This window comes from Falco biarmicus, chromosome 19 (genome assembly GCF_023638135.1).
Source record: "Falco biarmicus isolate bFalBia1 chromosome 19, bFalBia1.pri, whole genome shotgun sequence".
NCBI lineage: Eukaryota > Metazoa > Chordata > Aves > Falconiformes > Falconidae > Falco > Falco biarmicus.
The window spans coordinates 2883221-2904465 of NC_079306.1; the positions used below are offsets into that span (position 1 = coordinate 2883221).

Genomic DNA, 21245 nt, shown 5'->3' on the forward strand with positions numbered 1-21245 from the left:
ACTAATCCCAGCCAAGGGGGTAAGAGCGTAGGGAGAAGGAGAAGCTGAAGAGGCAGGACAGGAATGGAACACTCCATCAGAAGGAAAGGAAGGAGAGGGACAGAGAAATGGAGGTACAGAAAAGGCGACTGTGGTTCTGGTCTTTGTTACTTTCTTGATTTGCCTGAGACTTTAGAGTGACATTCTGACGTCCTGGCCTTCAGCCTTTGCAGAGTGGTACAAAACGTTCTCCTCTTAAGCAAAGAAATAACTTTGCCATTGCTCTTACTGGGAGCTTGCAAGGAGGCCAGTTAGTCCGTTGTTGGTAGGTGGACCATTTACAAAACGGGTGTTTGAGAGTTGTCCCTACAGAAACTGAAGCAGGCAACTGTAGGCAGCGGATTATAGCGAGGGAAGCGTTTCTCATCCACCCAGGTTTATGTTTCAGCCTGTCACGCGATCAGAAATGTACTCCCCAGCTTACTGTTGAAAGTACGCTAACCTGAGATGTTGGGAGCTGTCCTTTCTTTGGGATTACTGGTGAGTTCTCACCCTGTTCTAACTGGCTTGCTTGGAAAGGGGAGAGAGTGATCCTGGCTTTCTGGAGAGATCTTCTGCTTTTCAGCTGCAGCAATCGTTGCATCTGCTTATTGAGAGGAACATCTTGGAGTGTGGTATGAAAAAAGGAGCAGGTGCTTGTCCTTGATAGCAGCGCAGAGTCGGCTGATCCTGGGAGGCTGCGAGGACAGTCGGTTCCGTCCTGGGAACTGCTGCGACCAGTGCCATCTGCAGCGAGGTGTACCTGGCGAGCCGGTGTTCCAGCTTAGTTAAAAATTGACGTGAACGGGACGGGACCCGAGCAGCGGCAAAGGAAACGTGCTGTCGCTCCCACAGCCCTGAGCCAGCGATACCCGGCGTCAGCCAAGAGTCCGGATTGCCAGACGGTGACGAGGCAGGTCAGGATCAGGTCTGGTGATGGGAACTGGGGTCAGCCACGCGCCAGGATTGCCAGGCAGGGCCAGGACCAAGCCAGGAAGCCAGCGCGTGGCTCACCAGCAGATCCACAGCGGCTGTGGCTGCGGCTGAGCCGGAGATCGGTGCACCCAGGAGGTACCCCAGAGCGAGTGCCCAGGGCTGAGCACCAAGGGATCTGTGGAGGCCCCCCATGAGGCTGCTCAGGGTCATGGAGGCATGTTAGTGGCGCTCGGGGGCCCTGACACTAAATTTAAGCTTCTGCAAGGCTGGCAGCGTGCCTCAGTACAGCGAGAGGCAGCGGTCTTCTTACACAGGTAGCAGCTAAACACAGAAGCAGAACCTTTCTTGCCTGCCCAGAGACCCCAGCTGAAATAGCTCATCGTCTTCCTAGGGAGAATATGTGGGCCTGTTCCTCATTGTGTAGAGGGGCCTTCTTTGATTCATGAGACTTTTTTTGCATGGCATTTATCATAGAATCAAACATATTTTTGTTTATAAAACTGCATGTATTTATACTTGATTGTGTTAGTATATCCCCTTTTTCTATGAATAATTATGCTTTATTTTGACATCTCAGCCTTTCCCTCTGAAGTCCCTAAATTATTGATGGCCTTTGTTCAGCTTACTGATTTGTCATAACAGGTTTTTACATGCCTCTAACAATACTTCATCGCTGGGTTTGGAAGGAAAGCAGGGTAGGTGCTTTCCCCAGTGCTCTCTGGGACTGGGGCTGGGGCGGGTGTGCCTGCAGTGCCCGAAGGAATTCATGTTATATTTTGTGGGTTTAGATAATTGCCTTCTGCATTTCCTTTCCACACTGGTTTCCTCCTTGCAGTTTATTTACCATAATTTATTTTTCCTTTGGCATCCTTTACGCTGAATATGTGGGCATTGAAGGATGCACATTTCGCTTGAATTAAGTCACCTTTCTATTGAATGGTTTCCCTTTTTTCTCTGCCTTTGGTTTAAGGATTTGCTTGGCTCTTGGAAATAGAAGTTCACACTTTGCCTTTTGAAAATACCTTTTTCTATTTCCTCTTGAGAAGAACTTGCCTTCCAGGTCTTGTGAGCAGTTACTTGATGGCCTTTCTTTGCAAGTCTTGGTGTTTCGTTGCAGCACGACTTGGAAGGATAGAAGACGTGAGCTGGGAGGGGGAGTGTTTGTTGGGCGAGGGGGTTTTGGTTTGGTTTTTTAATCCTCTAGAACATCGGTTTTGCCTGGTGGGCAAAGGAGCTTCTTGTTTGCCAAAGGAAATGAAATTATTTCTTGTCATCATTAAACAAAGGGTCATAATAATTTAAAACCTTAACCTTTACGGTCTGAGAGAATGTTACTGCTTTTTGATTAGGATAACTGTGTGTCCAGCTGTAAACATGAAGTTAAATGCAAGTGTATCGTAATAACTAGAGCCTTGCCATCTCTGTTAAAAGGAGGGTTGTTTAAAGAGTATATACAGTGTCTAGCTCAACAGAGCCCTCATTTCAGCAGTATGCCTTAGCTTTTATTTCGCTATCTAAAATTTAGCAACCTGTTACGCTTGTGAAATAAGTACCAGAAATCCAGAAAAGGTTAGAAGAGTATATGAACCACAAATTATTGCCTTCCATCAGTTCTGTTTCTGACCTTCGGTAATTATTGTCACTTGTTGATACCTGTATCTCAAAATTTGTTTTTAACTTGCATTTTCCATTCACTAGTTAAACAATAATACGACTTTTTTTATTGAGTCGGCTTTCAGTTGTATGTCCAGTTATTAAAATAAATCCCTTAAAAACTTCAGTAAACTTTAATAGGCGTCAACATAATTTTAATCTTCGGTGTATTTAACATGTAGAAGTCTCCTCTGAATGTTGCAGGGCTGCACTACTAAATATAACTGCATCAGTTTTTTCTTTCCATAGTTTGTCAGTAGCCAAAAGGAGATGCTTATAAAAGACAGGTTACTGCGTTAGGTGGTTTGACATCTGCGTGACCCAGACAACCATTCTTATTTCATATTCCTATCCTTTTCTTCTGTAAGGGGGTTATCTCATTGCTTTTTTAACACTCTTCTTTTCCTGCTTTTCTTGATGAACAGCTTTCTAGAGGAGTAGCACATGTGAATGTTCACTCTTAGCAAATTAGGAAAGCAGACAGTATGCTCGTATAACGTGTCAAATACCTAAGCAAGCAATATCAGATACAATTTGTTGATCTTCTTTTATTTTTGTAATTTTAGTTATTACTTACGTATCACATACTAGGCACTTCAAATTTATAGTGTCCCATTAGGTGTTGTCTGAAAAGAAGTTATGGAGAAAAATCACCAAGTTTTGAAATGGATGTGGTAAATGTCTTTGGCAAGCAACCTGGAAATCAATTTTTAATCCATTTTTTTGGCTGTTCCTTATTATTCTCTTGCGTGATGATGTTCTAGATGTTTGTGCCTTAATGAAAACAGAAAATGTGTTTTTTGCAAATGACAGGTGTTCCTCATTCTGATGATTTATTTATTTATTTATTTTTACAGTCCAAAGAGCCGCCTCATACAATTAAAGAAAGAAAAGCTGGAGTACACTCCTGGAGAGCATGAGCATGGATTGTTTCCAGCCCCTATTCATGTTGGTGGGTACTTCATGTGTGTTTTAGTTGTTGGGAAACAGGTATTGCACTTAGGTGACATGGAAGTAGTCTGGACTTTACAATCCCTCTGCCCCTTTCCCTTTTTTGTTCTTTTATTTTATCACTTTGCCAGATTAGTCATGTCCTTCAGCATATGAACTTTGCCAAAAGTCATGCTTGTCTGTGTTCTTCAGTGCAGAAGTGTGACTGGAGAGGCTTTTTTTTTCCACGTGAACTTTGTTCTCATTTTTTGTTTACCATAAGAAAATACCAGTCTAGTTTAAAACCTGCTTTAACTGCCGTAATACTTGTGCTTAAATGCAGTACAATAGTCTCCTTTCAAACTAATATTACAGTGGAATAGCCAGAGGCAATTATGACTGTTTGTTAATCTCAAAAACTAAGCATGCAATGATAAACTCCTCCATGCCCCCATGCACTTAATGGTGTCTGTCTTCAAGCATGGCTAAAAGTGAGGAAGAATTAAAAACTTAGATACTATATAAATTTTTATTTCATCCTCATTTTGAGGTCTCAGGTAGAACAGAAATGAGGTTTAGGGCTTCTCTTTGCCTTCTGCAGAAAGAAGCCATAACCTACAGGCAAGCATGAGCATTTAGAGCTCATGGAGGTCCAGGATGTTGTTCACATGTCCAGTCCACTGGACTGGGCTGCCTGGAGGGGATTGATCATGAACTCCCAGGCTGATGTTTTTGCAGCTCATTTCCCAGGATAAACCAGGGCTGATTGATTTTTTCAGGTAATCGTTTCAACTTTTAAAATGCTGTGATTTCTTGCTTCAAGTGCTGTCATGTGAAGAGAGTTTGGGAAATTCCACATTGTTCAGTAGGAATATTTCTCCCATCAAATACAAATGTGTAATTGTTTTGTCTTCTTTAACTGAACTTTTTTGCTCCATGTGCAACTTTGACTTTTGGAGAGAGGTAGTAGCAGGTGAAGTTTGACAGATCTGTGGATCGTTGGCCGCGAAACAGGTTTCAGAACTGAAGGTGTTAATTTAAATTGTAAAAAACATGACCTTTCTCCATTCCTTTTTGAATTGGGTCATCTAACTCTGTTGCATGACCGATCCATCTGTCGGGATGCTCGGGTTCAGTTTGCAGTGCCCACGATCCTGTTCTCTTTTCTCTGCACGAGGCCCCAACCCCACATTTGTTTGTGCTAGCAGACCCGCACCAGCTCCTGCACTGAAGATAAAGCTGCTTTGATTACCCCGTATCAGGTAGCTGGAGAGTGGTTTAGCTGCAGGGCAGAGTGAGGAGTTTTAGGACTCTGCCAGATGACCGCACCAGTGCCCACTTGACGAGGGCTGGAGGGACCTTCCATGCGCTCCAGGCACGGTGCCAGGGCACCTGAAAGAGCCTTTTGTTTTGCCTGCTGAGGTCATAGAAGTAAAAGCAAATTCCCAGCAGATTTAGCTCTTTCCTGGAACCTGTTATGGATGAATAAAGCATTGAAGATGGAACAGTAATTTGGGAGTAAATTGTAAGGAAAACATTACAATTTTTATTTTCCAGTGGTGAGGGTATGTGTGTGAATTTACATGAAACCACAGACCTGCTGGAGGAATGTAAAGGCACTTGTTAACATCTAGAAAAGCTGGGAAAATCAGACATGGGACCGACACCTCATCCTTAGTAACTCTTCTCACTGCAATTTTGTGACACACTATTCTGACGAAATGATAAGGGAACATTTTGGCTAGAACTAACCTAGCCCTTGTGTCAGACCTGAGGTCTTATATTAACAAAGGATGTAATGGATCGGTTTCCCTCTTTTGGGAAGAGGTTAGGGGTGACAGTAAATTTTAGAACATGGACAGAACCCTTAATGAAAGCAGTAACTCCTATATAAAATGATTTTCAGTTATTGCTGAAAATAGAGATCATCTTGAAGTCTTTCTGAAACATTCAGGCATGTGTTTGCCAAGTCTGAATTCATTCTTAAGTCTCTTCTGGTAAAGGTCGTAGGAACAGGCTGGGATACTATTTTCAAAACTAATTTGGTTTCTTTGAGTACAACACTGTGATTTACCGTCTTGCGTGAATTGTGCATGCAGATTTGCTTCCCTGTGCTAAATCATTGTATTCATGCATACACAGAAAAGCTCAGGAGAAGGTGTCAACTTTGAGATTTCTGCACAGAAGTTACCACCGTGTACTGTAGGCACAGAGTTGTATTCGGTCGTGTCAGTTATTTGCTGTTGTCCCTTCAGGAGCTCACGTTCGGTGGCCCCTCCTGGGCAAACACCTGAGGTTCCTGGCACTGCTCTTAAGGTTTAACTGCGGCTGTTGGAGTTCAGTGGCATCCCTACCGCTCGGCACAGAAGGCAGCCCCCCTCTGCCACCTCCCTCACCAGGCAGCTTGTAGCTAAGACAGCAGCTTTCCACGCCGTCAGTAAAGCTTTAAACCTGGCTGCAACAGCGGAGTAGGCTGCAGAAGGCAGTGTCATGGAGGGCTCGTCGCTGTGCTTGCCACTGACAAACAGAATGTTCCGGGAGCATTCTGCTCTTCTGCCTTTTTGACTTTCAGACGTCGAGAGGCCCTATCAGAATTTGGCGGTGTGCCTGGGAACGGCTCTTTTTTGCTCTTGGATATATGTGAATATGAATGTGTGCAACTTACAGACCTTTTTGTTTCAGGAAAGTATCTCAGACAAAAGAGAATTGACTTTCAGCTGCCTTACGACATCCTCTGGCAGTGGAAACACAATCAGGTACAAGATAAAGTTACCGCGTTACCAAGATTATGATCAGAAGTCTTAGAAAGAAAACAGCAGGATTCTTACATGAAAGCTATGTTTGTATATCCTGTGTATTGATGAATATTCTTATTGCTGCCACTGTATGAGGAAAAAAAGGATTTGCATATGTATTTAATGTGAATAATTCCCATTATTCCGTCTCTTGCAAAATAGCAATCCTGTGGGTTTCTGCTGAAAAAAGTCACTAATTTTGCTGCAGACTTTTATTTTGGTAGTGTGCCTGCTTTCTGCAATGATCTTGTTTTAGACACGCCTCAGGAGAATTCAGATGTACTGCCAACAGCACTGAGAAATTTCAGGCCTTATTTTTCTTGGATCAATCCCAGCAGAGTGGAATTTATTTTTCACTTGCAAGCTGAAATTTTGATACTGAGGAAAGAAGAGAAGCCGTTTAACAGTCTCATTCTTTTTAAAGAGCTTTAAATATGTGCAAACCTAAAAATAGGCGCTTTTTCCCCCCCCCCCCCCCCTCTGAGAAGTTTCCACCAAGTGATTTAACACAGGATTTAAGCTGGAGGGTAAATCTGTCCCCAGCTCTACAGCAAGAAAGCCCTCTCAAACATGTAACTTAAGCATGTAAATGAGCAAGACAAATTCCCAGGTGGTTGTGGCTCCAGCTACTGTTTGTAATACCACCAAAATCTAATCTTAAAGTAATGATCGCTGTTGACATTTCAGCTGAGGACAGTTTTGGCTTACATCTGCCTATTTTTACCTATTCAGCATTACATAAATAATAAATATATGTCATCTATTTCCTTGATATTTTTCTTATCTACCTAGAATATCAAAAACCCTTGCAGAGTGAGTTTGCTTGTACCATGGCTGTGTAGGGTGTTTGGTTTGTCTGCCACAGAAGTTACAGAGGGAAGGCTATTAATGTAGTACCTGCGTGTTAAATATGCAATAATTTGAAATTATTCCATAAAGCTTGTTTGAAAGAATGGAATATATATGAAGTTAGGACATGTGATCTAAGCTCCCCTTTTCCCTCCAGTCATCTCCATCAGCAGAGGAAGTTTCTTTACTTGGAAGATGAATCTGCATTTCTCTTGGCTCCTACCTGTAGTCACGTTTGCATGGAATGGTTTAGCTTGGAAAAGCCCCTTAAGATCATTGAGCCCAACCTTTTTGATACGCACCTGAATTTCTCTTCCTCATTTTTTAAAGGGTCAGCACATGGTAATTCCACTAAAGATGCTTTCTCCAAAGCAGATTTAAATTACTCTTCAGTATTGAAAGGGACAGCATCGTTCAGAATAGCCTGTCCTGCTAGCCATATTGCTCTGTTCAGATAGTTAGCAAAACTGCTCAGCTAACTCACTAAGCCTAAGTTCTACTTATGCAGGTACTATTTTTTGACCTGTTTGCTAAGGTAGTCTGAGCCTAAAGAGGAGAATGCAGATGTATTTTCTAGTAACGATTACAAAACTGTTATGTATGTACAGAACATAATTTCCCTGATTCTTTTGAATAATAGATGCATTTATGTAATGTATTAAAATTTTCTTTCTCTTCCTTTTAGTTGTATAAAAAGCCAGATGTCCCACTTTATAAAAAAATCCGTTCTAGTAAGTAAAATCTTATTACTAAAATGTGTTAACTGTGGAATTTCCATGACACCCCTCCTTTCTGTCATACTCTTCATCCTACCAGAGACGCTTCCACCTTGTCTTTTTTTGCTTTATGTAATTAGAATGAAAATACTGTAGGATGAAAATAGTTCTGTTTTTTCACCTGGAAAGAATTCTTTTCCCTGTTTGGGTTTAGGTTTTTGTGTTTGGTTTGTTGTTTTTTTTTTTTTCTCCAGATGTGTATGTGGATGTCAAGCCTCTCTCTGGCTATGAGGCGACTACCTGCAATTGTAAGAAACCGGATGATGACAATGGAAAGGGCTGTGTGGAAGACTGTCTTAACAGGTTAGAAATAGATTGACTGACTATGATAAAACAATTTCAACAAATGTATTATTTCACATCACCTAATAATATCTTAAGAAGGATGCAACCCCAGTAACAAAGGTCATTGTTACAAGCATACAGGGTAACTTTCTGCTGCACGTACGCTCCCCCGCTCAGAGGAGGGTCCCATTGAAAGCTCCACTTTGCGCTTTGAATAGCAGTGAGAGCCAGGCTCTGAATCCTCGTGTGAATTACACCTCGAAAATAAGAAGCATTTTAGTTCTTTAATAACTTTTGTTTAACAGAGTGATCTTTTATTTCCTTGTATGATAGATCTAAAAGTATGCTATTCACCTTCCTTTAACTTCTTTGTTTTTTTATTTCAGGATGATATTTGCGGAGTGTTCACCAAACACCTGCCCTTGTGGTGAACAGTGTTGTAACCAGCGGATACAGAGGCATGAATGGGTGCAGTGTCTGGAAAGGTTCCGGGCTGAGGAGAAAGGATGGGGTATTCGTACCAAGGAACCCCTGAAAGCAGGACAGTTTATCATTGAATATCTGGGAGAAGTTGTTAGTGAGCAAGAATTCAGGTAGAAATATTTATTTGCTGCTTTAGCATGGAAGGCTCAATAAATGATTTTAGTATCTATTATCATTGCTGGGAAATCCTTAGATAGGAACGAAGGGGAGTGGGAAAGAATGCTTTTCTGGTCACAGCCACCAGGAGGAAGGCTTAGAATTTGGCTTTTTTGATCAACCAAGTTTTTCTCAGTCAAATAGAGGGGAATGATTAGCGTTTGGAATGCATCATCTGCCACATCTGCTCTGTAAATGCCAAATGCCACAAGTGAATGTGAATTTGATATAATTATGAGTACCATGTGGGATCTGAACTGTGCAAGACACAGCTGAAGGGCAGAACGGGGCAGGAAGGGAAGTGAGCTTTGGCAGATAGGTATGATGAAAAAACAACAAGTGGGAGCACCAACACCAATGAAAGAATTGTAGTCTTGTACTACGTAGCATCATAGGATAATTGAAGTTGGAGAGACATACTTGCTACTCTTAGAGCTACATCAGAAGACAAACGCAATCTTCTCATACAGAGATTAACTGCTTACACAACCGACTCTTGTTACTGTTGCTCTCTTGCTAAAAAGAGGTAGCTGTAATCCATGGATGTAAATCCAGAAATTGTGTCCAATCCCAGATAATGAAAGGAAGAAGCTGATTGTTGTACACGTGCGTACATAAACACACCAAAGAATATGTATACCTGCATTTTCTCTTCCATACACAGGTTATCAACATGAATTGTATACAAATAATCTGCAGAACCCAAAAGGGAGCATTCCAGAAGAGCAGATTTCTAAATTCTAATCCAAGCTCTGTCAGTGGCCTTGACTTATAAAAATAGGTATAATAATGGTTTTCCTCCATCTCTAGGTGTATGGTTCTATAAAATATAAAAGATTATAATTGCTTTTTCTTCAAAACCCTCTCTCAGAATTCTTGAATGTGCTATTATTATGTTACTCCCCGTTTGCTTTGCAGCAGCAAGCAGAATCACAACTAACTTTCCTGTGTTGCTTCCTAGGAACCGGATGATTGAACAGTACCATAATCACAGTGATCATTACTGCCTGAATTTAGACAGTGGAATGGTGATAGATAGTTATCGTATGGGCAATGAGGCTCGTTTTATCAACCACAGCTGTAATCCTAACTGTGAGATGCAGAAATGGTAAGAAAAATATATTCTGTTTACTGGAAGACTGGTATACCAGTGACTAAGATAGAGATAACCACATCATCTAAGAGAAACTGATCTAAAAATAGCTGAGCAGTGTAAATAATACTTACTGTCATACTTGCATTGCACAAGAGAAGTAATTTTTGCAGGTGTTGGTCATTTTGGAGGTGGGATGTAAGTTTTCTGGCAAGGCAAATCCAGCGTCGTTTGTCATATTGTTAACCTGCTATAAAGTCTGAATCCTAAGTAATGCTGTAAAATAATGTATGTGTATGTAGTCTTTCCTTCTGGCAATTGGATTTTTATTTTTATTTTTGTAAAGCAGGCAAATAGGGAAGTAGTCTGATTTCAGCACACCCTGTGTCTTATCAGTACCATGTTATCAGAAGAAATTGAGTGCCAGACTAGTAGGAAGTACTTCTGAGGAATGTGTAGTGGAGGGCTTGCAGTGAAGCAGCAGATGGTCGTAATAGGAATCAGCTGTGGTGGCAGTACAGCCGAGTAGCTTGTGATTCTCAGATGATTTAAGCAATAGTAATCAAGTTTTACATTTTAAAATCCAACGCCAAAAAAGAAGTACAAGAATTGGAGAGGCAGCTAGTTTAAGTGCATCTCATCAAATGAGGTGTGATGTTCAGTGGAAGCTTTTGATTTAGGGTGAGGGCCTGAATTTTGGTGGTTGATCAGTAGAACTGCCGTGATGGCCACTATAGTTTGCAGCTTCTGTATTTGAAGCAAAGCTGCCTGCTCTTTGTGAATATGGTATTCACTTTTTTAGCTTTCAGAGTTTGTTGTAAGAGATAAACAGAACAGTAAAAAATGAAGAACAGGCATAATCCAGAGCAGGGCAGAAGTGTTGCTTCCTGTCTCTTAACACTTCCACTGTGGACAAAGATAATTTTAATTATTGTGAATATTTTGTTGTATTTTTCCCTGTAGGTCTGTTAATGGTGTTTACCGGATTGGATTGTATGCGCTTAAAGACATGCCTGCTGGTACTGAATTGACCTACGACTACAACTTTCATTCGTTTAATGTTGAAAAGCAGGTAAGGATCACAGTGCGAGGCCTTGAAAAAACTCACGAAGGACAAACAGTTCCGTAAGGTTGAAAGTTGAATAACAAAACCTATTGGGTCGTATTTGACAGAACAGGTTCTTTATAGTATGGAGAGATAATCTAAATGTTTTGGGGTTTATTTAAAATAATTTATCTTTCTTTCCCTCCCCAAGCAACTCTGCAAATGCGGTTTTGACAAATGCAGAGGAATAATTGGGGGTAAAAGTCAGCGAATGAATGGACTTTCAAGCAAAAGCAATCAGCCTGTGAGCACCCACAGAAGGCCCGGGCGGTCAAAAGAGAAAAGGAAGTCGAAGCACAAACTAAAGAAGCGAGTAAGTAGTAAAGACAGCTTTTTTCATGAATAAAGTTTAATAGGCAATCAGTTTGTCCCATCAGACCGAAAACCTGTGTATTTGTATATTGTAAATATACAGTATGTCTCCTCAGAGAAATAGCTAATGAAATACTACAGGTCCTGCCTCAGGAACTGTTTTTTCTGCTTTGCTAAGTTCTTGGCACAGGTTTTTTCCTGTCTATCAGAATGATCTGTTTTCCAGAGGGGCCACATCCCAGAGGAACCCAGTGAAAGTGTGAATGCACCAACAAGGCTGACACCACAGCTTCAGATGAAGCCCATGTCCAACAGAGAAAGGTAAGAGATGATTTCCGTGGGATTTTCCTCAGAAATGGAGTGTTGTGCAAATGTCAAAATTATTTTTTTCTGTAAAATAGGGTATCATGAAAGGTCTGAGTAAGCAGTTCTTAGTTCTTTAATCAGCTAGGGTAGAATTCCTCTCCACTGAGGAGAGAAGGTACAGAATTGTACCTCAATATCTTGTCTTTTTCCCTACATTAAGTAATGGATTTTATAGTAAGAAGGTGATTCTTGAATGCTTTTCTAATTTCTGTAGGAATTTTGTGCTAAAACACCATGTCTTTTTGGTACGAAACTGGGAAAAGATTCGACAAAAACAAGAGGAAGTGAAGCATGTCAGTGACAATATCCACACCACATCGCTGTACAACCGCTGGAATGGAATCTGTCGGGATGATGGCAACATCAAATCTGGTGAGGCCAACACAGGTTCCTCAGGTTGCTACTTGGAGAACCTATATAGAATCATACAATCGTTTAGGTTGGAAAAGACTTTTAAGATCATTGAGTCCAACTGTTAACCTGGCACTGCCAAGTCCACCGCTAAACGGTGTCCCTGAGTGCCACATCTATGCATCTTTTAAACATCTCCAGGGATGGTGACTCCACCACTTCCCTGGGCCACCTGTTCCAATGCTTTCAGTGAAGAAATTTTTCCTAATATCCAGTCTAAACCTCCCTGGCACAACTCGAGGCCATTTCCTCTTGTTCTATCACTTGTTACTTGTGAGAAGAGACTTGACACCCCCCTGCCTCCAGCCATCTTTCAGGCAGCTGTAGGGAGCGATAAGGTCCCCCCTGAGCCTCCTTTTCTCCAGGCTAAACACCCCCAGTGCCCTCAGCCGCTCCTCGTAAGACTTGTTCTCTAGACTCTTCACCAGCTTTATTATCCTTTTTTGAACACACTCCAGCACCTCAATGTCTTTTGTATGGCATAGCTATGAAGAGTTTAAGTAAGCTCTGTGTATAAATCAAATGTAGAGTTACTACAAGATCCATACACGTTTTGTAATAAATACAGGGAATGCTACACAGACAAAATACCTATATATGTATGTATTCGTGTGTCAGTGCCCTTATCTTTACGTGGCAGGGTAAGACAGAAGCTCTTACTGTTTCAGTGTATTGTTTGCATTATGGGATTCTGCCGTTTCCTCTGAAAACAACGTAATGCTGTTTTCTTCAGAATGAGAATTTAGTACTATATAAACCATTTGTCTGGTTGCTGGATTTGTTTGTGTTCCTTCAGCAGCCCTGCAGCCCTGATGTCTCTTGGGTCCTGGCAGAAGTTGTCATGTCTTGCATTTCATCAGGAGTGGTTTCTCCGAGGAGGAGGAAGACAATATTTAACATATTCTATGATTGGCCCCTTACAGAGAAGGGCTGGGTTTCCCTTTCTGTATCCCTAAACCAGAAGCAGTTGCATTGACTTTGAAAATTGTTATTTACCCTCATAATGTGATGGATTTCAGGCCTTTAGAGAACAAAGCTTTTGGGCATGCAGTCAGTTATGGGAATGGGACAAAATATGACTATCAAGAAGATGTATTAACCCTGCTGCAAAAATAGCACTGTTCGTAGGGTCATAATCTTCACAGCCATGCAGGATTTGGTGCCCACTGTCAGGTATAGGAGAAGCTGGGAAGTGGGTATTTTGGGTAAATTCAGTGACATGCTGGTTTTGCTCCTGCAATGGACAATATTTTGGTAACCACCTTAACCATTTAGGTGAGCTATAAGCAGTGAGAGATGACTTGAGAATGTGAAACTGAAGCCTTTTGTAGTAGCTTAGAAAACACGCTAATTTTAATCAGTGGTGGTGGAGTTGCTGTATTGGAAAAAATGCTGTAACTTGACCTTTAATTTTTTGCTTAGAGATAATTCTTTGCCCTCTTTCAGATGTCTTCATGACCCAGTTTTCAGCCCTTCAGACCTCCCGCTCTGTGAGAACACGACGCTTGGCTGCAGCTGAAGAGAATATTGAAGTAGCTCGTGCTGCCCGCCTAGCACAAATCTTCAAGGAAATATGTGATAGCATCATATCCTATAAAGGTGAAGGTGACACTCCTAAAAAAATCTTCATGGAGACTTTTTCAGCCTCTGGAACAATGGACTCTCTGAATAGAAAATACTAGGGGGGAAAAGGGTTTATTTCAGGATGTTAAACAACCTTCCCCCCCTTTTTTTTTTTTATCCTTTCTCCTGCTACCAGTAATCACTTCGCTTTATCCTCAGCCCCTTCCTCTGTCACCAGAATCTGTAGATGTTGCTGTCCTTTTAAATTGATTTCTCAGTAGTTCAGCAAAATTGTACAATTGACAGAATTGCAAGGAAGCTATCCTCTGTTTCAATACGTGTAGCCCAATTACAGAAACCAACCTCTAGAAATGCAAAAGCATTTCAATTCCCTGTGCCTCAGATAGTAGAAGAGCCTTTTTTTAGCCTAGCTGGATGTTGTTAGTTGCTTGTCTTTTGAAGTTTTACTCAAGTGAATGTTGCTAAACTGTGTGTTCCTGTTACAGATTCCTCCAGGCAGGCTCTTGCAGCTCCCCTCCTGAACCTACCCCCAAAGAAAAAGTAAGTACTTGCTTCTCAGAGCAACCCGTTGTTCTCTATAATGGATTTGCACAGCTTTGAGTTGCTAGTGAAAATGACATTGTGCCTACATTCCCATTTTAGAAATGCAGACTATTATGAAAAGATTTCTGACCCGTTGGACCTTGCCACAATTGAGAAACAGATCTTGACTGGCTATTATAAAACTGTGGAAGCTTTTGATGGGGACATGCTGAAGGTCTTCCGGAATGCAGAGGTGAGGTGCTCTCTGGCCTTAAAGCTGTTGCATAGACATTGGGGATATACCCTTGTTTAATGCTTTTACTGACTTCCAGTAATGAGAAAAATATTTTAGAGAAAGAGAACTTGTGATGATCCGTTTCTGATGAACAGACATCGATAGTAATTTGTGGGCTTCAGCTTACTCTTAGTGCCTTTTGATTGCCTTAGGTTAGACAAATAGAAGGTCAAGAACACAGCTAACCTAAAGAAATATCAGTTCCTTTTGGAAGAAGTACCTTGTTACTCAGTGGCATGTGTAAGATACATGGACCTGCTGTTCAGAATAAGGAGGAGGTTGGACAGGTGTGTGCCACATCTGTGGCCACAGCTTTAGTGAAGACCTGTGTAAGGGTGGATGCAGGCAGGAGGAGTGCACCAAAAACATGGAACCTGGAAAAAACTATTTTTTGTTTCTTTGTTTTATTTTTATTCAGAAATACTATGGCAGAAAATCTCCGACTGGGCGTGATGTATGCCGGCTACGGAAAGCATATTACAATGCTCGCCATGAGGCATCTGCCCAAATTGATGAAATTGTGGGAGAAACAGCAAGTGAAGCTGACAGCAGCGAGACATCAGTCTGTGAAAAAGAAAATGGGCATGAGAAGGATGAGGATGTGATCCGTTGCATTTGTGGCCTTTACAAAGATGAAGGACTCATGATCCAGTGTGAAAAGTGCATGGTGAGGCAGGGGGAACAAAAATGGAGCCTGGTGCTCTTGTTGTATTCTTCATAACCCGTGGAACTTTTACCAGCAGTTTGCATGTAGCTGGTAGCATTAATTACCTCTTCAGACCTTAATTTCCTCTCCGAAAGAATTGAGTGATTCTGTTTTCACAGAGGAGATGCAACTTGCTTTTCTATATAGAGGAGCTAGCACATTCCTGAAACTGCCAACAGCTCCTGTCTGTAGGCAAGCAGAATTAATTTCAGGAATTTTGGGCTTTTACTCAAAAGGTTGCGTGGGGATCTCTTCTGACATAGTGTGAAATAGTTCAAAAAAAATCTTGAATTTTCTTTGGGAAGCTTGTTTTCCTGCTTGCCTTAATATTTTTTGAGAAAATCCAATTTGTAAATAAAATCTATAACAGGAATTTCTAACTGGGATGTATCTTTTTCTAGGTCTGGCAGCACTGTGACTGCATGGGTGTGAATTCTGATGTTGAACACTACTTGTGTGAGCAGTGTGAACCTCGGTCTGTGAACAGGGTAAAAAAAGTCTCTTCTTCATTACTACAGTTAGAAACTAAAGCAGCTCTTGCATTCCTTGGTTTAGATTTATGACATTAAGTGTCAGTTCTCCTCTCTCCACTTCTGCCTATTTCCAAAAGGATATCAGCCCCCTTTTTGCACTGATTATGGTGGGCATCTCAGAATTTCCTTCCTTTTTTCTTTTTCATCCAGGAGGTTCCCATGATTCCTCGTCCCCATTATGCCCAGCCTGGCTGTGTTTATTATATATGCTTATTACGGGATGATCTGCTGCTACGCCAAGGTATGTGCTAACTCTGGTGGCTGGTGTGATTTCCATCAGATAAGAGCGTAACTGAGATTTCTGGCATCACCCTGTTTAAAACGCTTTTATGTTTTTACAAGCAGAAAGCTGCACTCTTTGCTGTTATGGGAGTGACACATAGTAAGAGTTCTCACAGGCTGGTTGATGAGGAAACATTAATTACTTCTAGCACAGATAGGGCTCTCCTGCTGGCCGGAAAAAGATGCTGAGCCAACTTCTGGTAGTTAACATTTGGAAGTAAAGGTAAAGAAGCCTATAGACCTTCAGTATTTTAGTGTAGAACAGTCATTAAAACATCCAGCTTACTGTTTGTTTGCTCCCTGAAGTGTATCTTTCTGGACATTGTTCCAAAGCCCTGAGTCTTTCAGAGGCAGTTACACAGCCACATATCCTAGTTAATTGAATGCTGGGGTTTTTTTTATTTCATCCTACAGATACATGCAAGGTTAGAAAGAAGCCTATATAATAATTAAGAGAACTGCTCTTGAATGAGTAAAACCAGTTGGTGTGTTTGCTAGAGAGGAATGGGAGAGTCTTCAGGAAATGGAGAATTTTAAAAAAGAAGAAAAAGGTCAAAGAACAGGGTGTTCTTTATGCTCTCTGCAGGATTCTAGAATTTGCATTCAGTCCTCCATTTTCATTCTAGAGCTCAGCCATTTGGTTTTCTCATTTCTTGTTTCTTGCTGTGTTCATTGCTGGAGAGTAACTCACTTTCTAGGGTTATATTGGTACTTGCTTTTATGTTTTCTGTTAAAAGGGATTACATTTTAGCTGGGTTTTGTAGCATCTTCCAGTCATTCATAGCATTAAGGTAATATTTGTTGTGGCACGTATTTCAGTCACTTACCTCTCATCTGATCTTGGTGACTTTAATTAGAGAAATGTTAGTCCTTAAGTGGCTAAACTCTGCGTACTGTCAGCAGAGGACAAAGGAGACCAAACTGCCGCTGTTAGGCACCAAATGCCTCTACAGTTCCAGGGAATAGATCAGGCAAGGTATATAAGCAGAAGGTGGTGCAATGGAACGCACAGCTACAGTAGAAAAAGGGAAAATCTGTGGTTTCATCACTTGTCTCAAGTTCTCTGCCAAAAGTTCTGAGGCATGACACCTGCCTATAGAAATTGTTGTGATGCAGGCACACAGGCATAGAAGGCATCCGGGAAACAGTAGAAGAAAGTTTTCTTGGAGACAGAAGAAGAACCATGTTTTTCCTCCCTCTGGTTTCTACAAGGTCATGTAATCTCCAGTTTTCAAGGCAAAAGAGACCGCAGTGATCTTCAGCCCCACAGTCGCTCTATGCAAAGACTATGACATTGTCCCTGTGTGTTGTGTGTTAGAAAGAGGCTGGTAAAGGCTGAAAGGGCTTTTGAGCCCATTGCCTGCCTTTATAAATCGGTCCACCCTCGCTGCTGGGGGGTGGTGTCTGTACATTGAATTAGTTTGGCTTCCAGTTCCAAGCTTGAGAACTCAACATTTTTGAGGAACAAGGCTGAAAAGCTTTAACTGTGTGAGTACGCACACTTGGCTGTAATAAAATCCCTCTAAATAAGTGAGGGCACTTCAGCATCTGGTTAGAGGACTTGTTTTTTTTAATTTCTTGATAATACTTGAGGTTTACAGATGTGCTTCCTCTGCAAAAATCACCTAACACATAAAACCAGGAGATTATGCAAATAGATCTGAATAATTGATCTGTCACATCCTGCAGAGTGCACGAGGAGTTCTACCTCAGATGTGAGTTAATTAACAGAAATCAAAATGGATCTTGGAAAACCCATATAGCCAGAAACTATCATACATCATTATCTGTGCCGCACCGGCAATAGCAGCCACATTTCTGCCTAGAAAACACCAAATTATAAACTTCCTTTTTGAGACTGAGGGTTAGCTATTTCAGTAGTTAGTAACATCTGGATAAACTTGAATTTGAAATAAAGCTTCCTGATCCTTAGGGCAGGAGAGTATCTGGGTATGTTTCTTTCTGAATATTCCTTTTTTAGTCAGGTACAATAAGTACTACAGTTGCTTTATTCTCACTGAAGAGGTACAGAAGCTCATTTAAAATAACAGCCAAAATTAGGTGGTTTTATGCTCTCAGCACGTACCTTACTTTTTTTCTCTGCAAGTCTTTTAAATAAATTAGGGAGGTGGGTTCCTTAAAAGTAATCCTTAACATAGTAAAATAAAGATGTTATTATCCCACCTTTTATTCAGATAGCAAGGAGAGCTAATCAAATGGGTGAGGGTTTTTGCTAATCACCAGAAAATACACACAGAATCCTTGAAGTGCTGGCGCTGTGCTAGCTTACGTGCAAGCCTGTGTCATTCTGTCTTCAGTCTGTTTTTCACTTAACCGAGCTAGAATAAATCTCTTCCCTTCCTACAGCTACAGCTTCTGTTTGTTTAATAGGAATCCCGGTATGGCTTCGTGCTTGTAGACAGATGTCAGTGCCCATGTCTGGCCCATGTCATCTCTGGTTTAAATCAGAGGATTTTTTTAATAGTGCAGTGGAATTCCACTGTTACAGTGACAGGTGACAGCATAAAACCTTAAAGCATTTTTTGCCTATGAGGAGTCCTTAGGAGCATCTTTTATACTTAAGATTGATAAATGAGATTATATTTATGAAAATACAATTACACATCCTTCACTTTCATCCTGAATTTGTTTGTAAGCTAAGGGAGAGCAGAACTGAGGTGTTCATGAACATGGGGCCACGTTGTACTTGGTGGTTCCCTGGCATCTTTTTACTAAGCTGTGGAAGTAAAAGAGACCAGACCTGCTAATTAAATAACAGCAACGTACATGCAAGGAAAATAAACACAACTGCATGTAGACAAAAGTAGGTATGTGCTTAGGGGAAAAAATTCTTGGAGTCATTGCAATTTAATGGAAACATAAGAGAAATATTTGGCACGAGTCAAAGAGGCAAACAGAGTACTAGAAATCATTATGGGCAAAATAGAAAAAGTAATTGTGCCGTCATGTGTCTGTCTTGCATGCTATGGACTGTTCTTGTCATTCCATCTCAAAAAGAGTATCTTACTGCTTGTGAAAACAAGCGTTTTTACCTCATCAGCTATGAAACATCTTTTCAGTGAACAAAGTCTACCCACATGATTTGCAGGGTGAAAGGGTAACAGTCTGAAATCCAGAGTGGCACAGGGAAGTGCAACAATGTAGAAACTGGGGAACAAACACTGAAATTAGCAGACAACATATTTAAACAATAGGGACTGTTTTTTTTATAAAACCATAACTGAACTATGGAAAGCATTGTAACAGGAAGTTGGAGAGGTACCAAAATGGTTCCAAAAAGGTTAGATAGATTCTTGGAGGAGGGATTAATCGCTGCCTGTTTATACGCAGTGGCCCAGTATAGCCTTCAGCTCCAAAAGTCCGTAAAACAGAGATGGGAGGAAGCCTAAGGGGACACCAGGGGAAGGCTTTCCCTGTGCGAGCCTTATTCCTGTGCTTTGTCCTCCTAACCATCTGCTACTGCCCACTTTTCCAGCTAGAATACTACACTATATGACCTTTGATCTTACCCGGCGTAGTTTTCCTTAACTTTTTATAACTTGGGACCTCCCAGGTTTTTGTTCATTGTGAGATAAACAGAAAAGATGGAATTGAGTTTTAAATACTGTATACTAAATCCAGCGGTATTTTCAGTAATACTTCGAGTTTCCCACATGTTCTCCCTCTGAGACTCTTCAGGTTCTTTGTGACCATCGTGGATTAAAACTTTTCCGTAAAGGAGAAAGGTTTTTTGAATGGTGCAGTGTATTTTCACCCTATCAAGTGATAGTCATTGTCACAAAAAAAGGGCAGTATACAAGTAAGAATGGCAGTCAGGTCTGGGGGTGGAGGGGGAGTGCTTTTAATGCCATTTCACAGATGGGAACAGAGAAATTAACAGAGAGTTAATGCGCTCATGGGATGAAATTAATAAATAGAAGTTTAGGGGTTGCACTTGGGAAATATTTTTTTTAGTTGCCAGGAGTGTCATTTTGTTCAGCCCTTCTTGAGTTCTCTTTTGCTTTCATATGCATCTTATTTGAGTTCTGCTGGAGTAATCAAAGGCTTGGGGCTTCTTGGTTGGTGATGTATTTTCTCAATCTCTCTATAAGTATCTTTTCTCTTAAAGATTTATTCTTTAAACATTGCAACTACCACTAATTTCTACACGTTTTCCTAACCAAAACTTATTTTGTTACATATCCTGCGATCTGTCATAATTTATCTTGATTCATTTCATGTTAGTATTTTCAGTCTGGGCATACAATTCAAGTTACGTTTAGTTCTTGCTACAAAGTTTTCGTGAAAATGATCAAGATAACCTTTCCTCCTTTTGCGGGTTCTGCACTGGTTTTGCATCGCTCTGCGATTCAACATCAGGTAGCTCTGTCATAGTAGTCTTAATGAAACCATTTACTCCGCTTTTTTTGGTGTGCTGGACTCATGAAAAGTTCTTTACAGGTGTGTATTTTGTGCCTATTGCCAGGTGATTGTGTTTACCTGATGAGAGACAGCCGTAGAACTCCCGATGGACACCCTGTCCGGCAGTCGTATCGGCTGCTGTCCCACATCAACAGGGAGAAACTCGATATTTTCCGCATTGAAAAACTCTGGAAAAATGAGAAGTATGTTCAAGGCATCTTTTGAATTTGAGACATTCCATATACCTACCTGTCAAAACACAGTAATTTTGTGGAAGTCTTGCCATGGCTTAAAAACGCAGGACTGAACATGGTTCAGTCACAAAGGCTTGATGATTTTTCCCCCTTGTCTCTGCTTGTGCTCCACAACTGCAAAGGAAAAGCTTCTGAGGTTGGAGGTTTAAGCAGTGGATAAAAGGTAGAAGTTTATGTGCTTTCCTCGCTGTTGGAATAGGCTGAGAATACACCCTGACAGCTGAATTGGCTCAGCTAACGACCACTGACTGGCTAAGCCACTGTAACGTGATTAAATGCATATGCCCCAATGACAGCAGCACAGTAAGTCTGCTGTGTTCCTAAAAATCACCCTAGAAGTATTTCCACTTACTGGAGGGCATACAGTTGAACGTGTAATATTTATGTGACTTCGCTTTTCATCACAGTCATTGCAAAAGTGCAAGATAGATAATTCAAAACTAAGTGGAGGGCATTAAGTAAAGTTGTATCACAGGCTT

At 41.1% G+C, this 21245-nt stretch overlaps 1 protein-coding gene across 5 annotated transcripts in view; it reads left to right on the forward strand.

The window, feature by feature from the left end:
- The window catches only part of ASH1L (ASH1 like histone lysine methyltransferase), a 64257-nt gene that overhangs the window by 36800 nt on the left and 6212 nt on the right, over nucleotides 1–21245 (forward strand). For 4 of the 5 annotated variants that reach the window (XM_056322512.1, XM_056322516.1, XM_056322517.1 and 1 more), the window contains exons 7-23: nucleotides 3465–3559; nucleotides 6220–6293; nucleotides 7867–7912; nucleotides 8152–8260; nucleotides 8629–8835; nucleotides 9843–9989; nucleotides 10938–11046; nucleotides 11231–11392; nucleotides 11618–11712; nucleotides 11972–12129; nucleotides 13615–13767; nucleotides 14238–14292; nucleotides 14395–14527; nucleotides 14988–15236; nucleotides 15677–15763; nucleotides 15959–16049; nucleotides 20577–20715. In XM_056322512.1, coding sequence (XP_056178487.1) covers nucleotides 3465–3559; nucleotides 6220–6293; nucleotides 7867–7912; nucleotides 8152–8260; nucleotides 8629–8835; nucleotides 9843–9989; nucleotides 10938–11046; nucleotides 11231–11392; nucleotides 11618–11712; nucleotides 11972–12129; nucleotides 13615–13767; nucleotides 14238–14292; nucleotides 14395–14527; nucleotides 14988–15236; nucleotides 15677–15763; nucleotides 15959–16049; nucleotides 20577–20715 — 2109 coding nt within the window. Of the gene's footprint in view, nucleotides 1–3464; nucleotides 3560–6219; nucleotides 6294–7866; nucleotides 7913–8151; nucleotides 8261–8628; nucleotides 8836–9842; nucleotides 9990–10937; nucleotides 11047–11230; nucleotides 11393–11617; nucleotides 11713–11971; nucleotides 12130–13614; nucleotides 13768–14237; nucleotides 14293–14394; nucleotides 14528–14987; nucleotides 15237–15676; nucleotides 15764–15958; nucleotides 16050–20551; nucleotides 20716–21245 lie in introns of those variants that run through there. The other variant, XM_056322515.1, reaches the window with a different exon arrangement.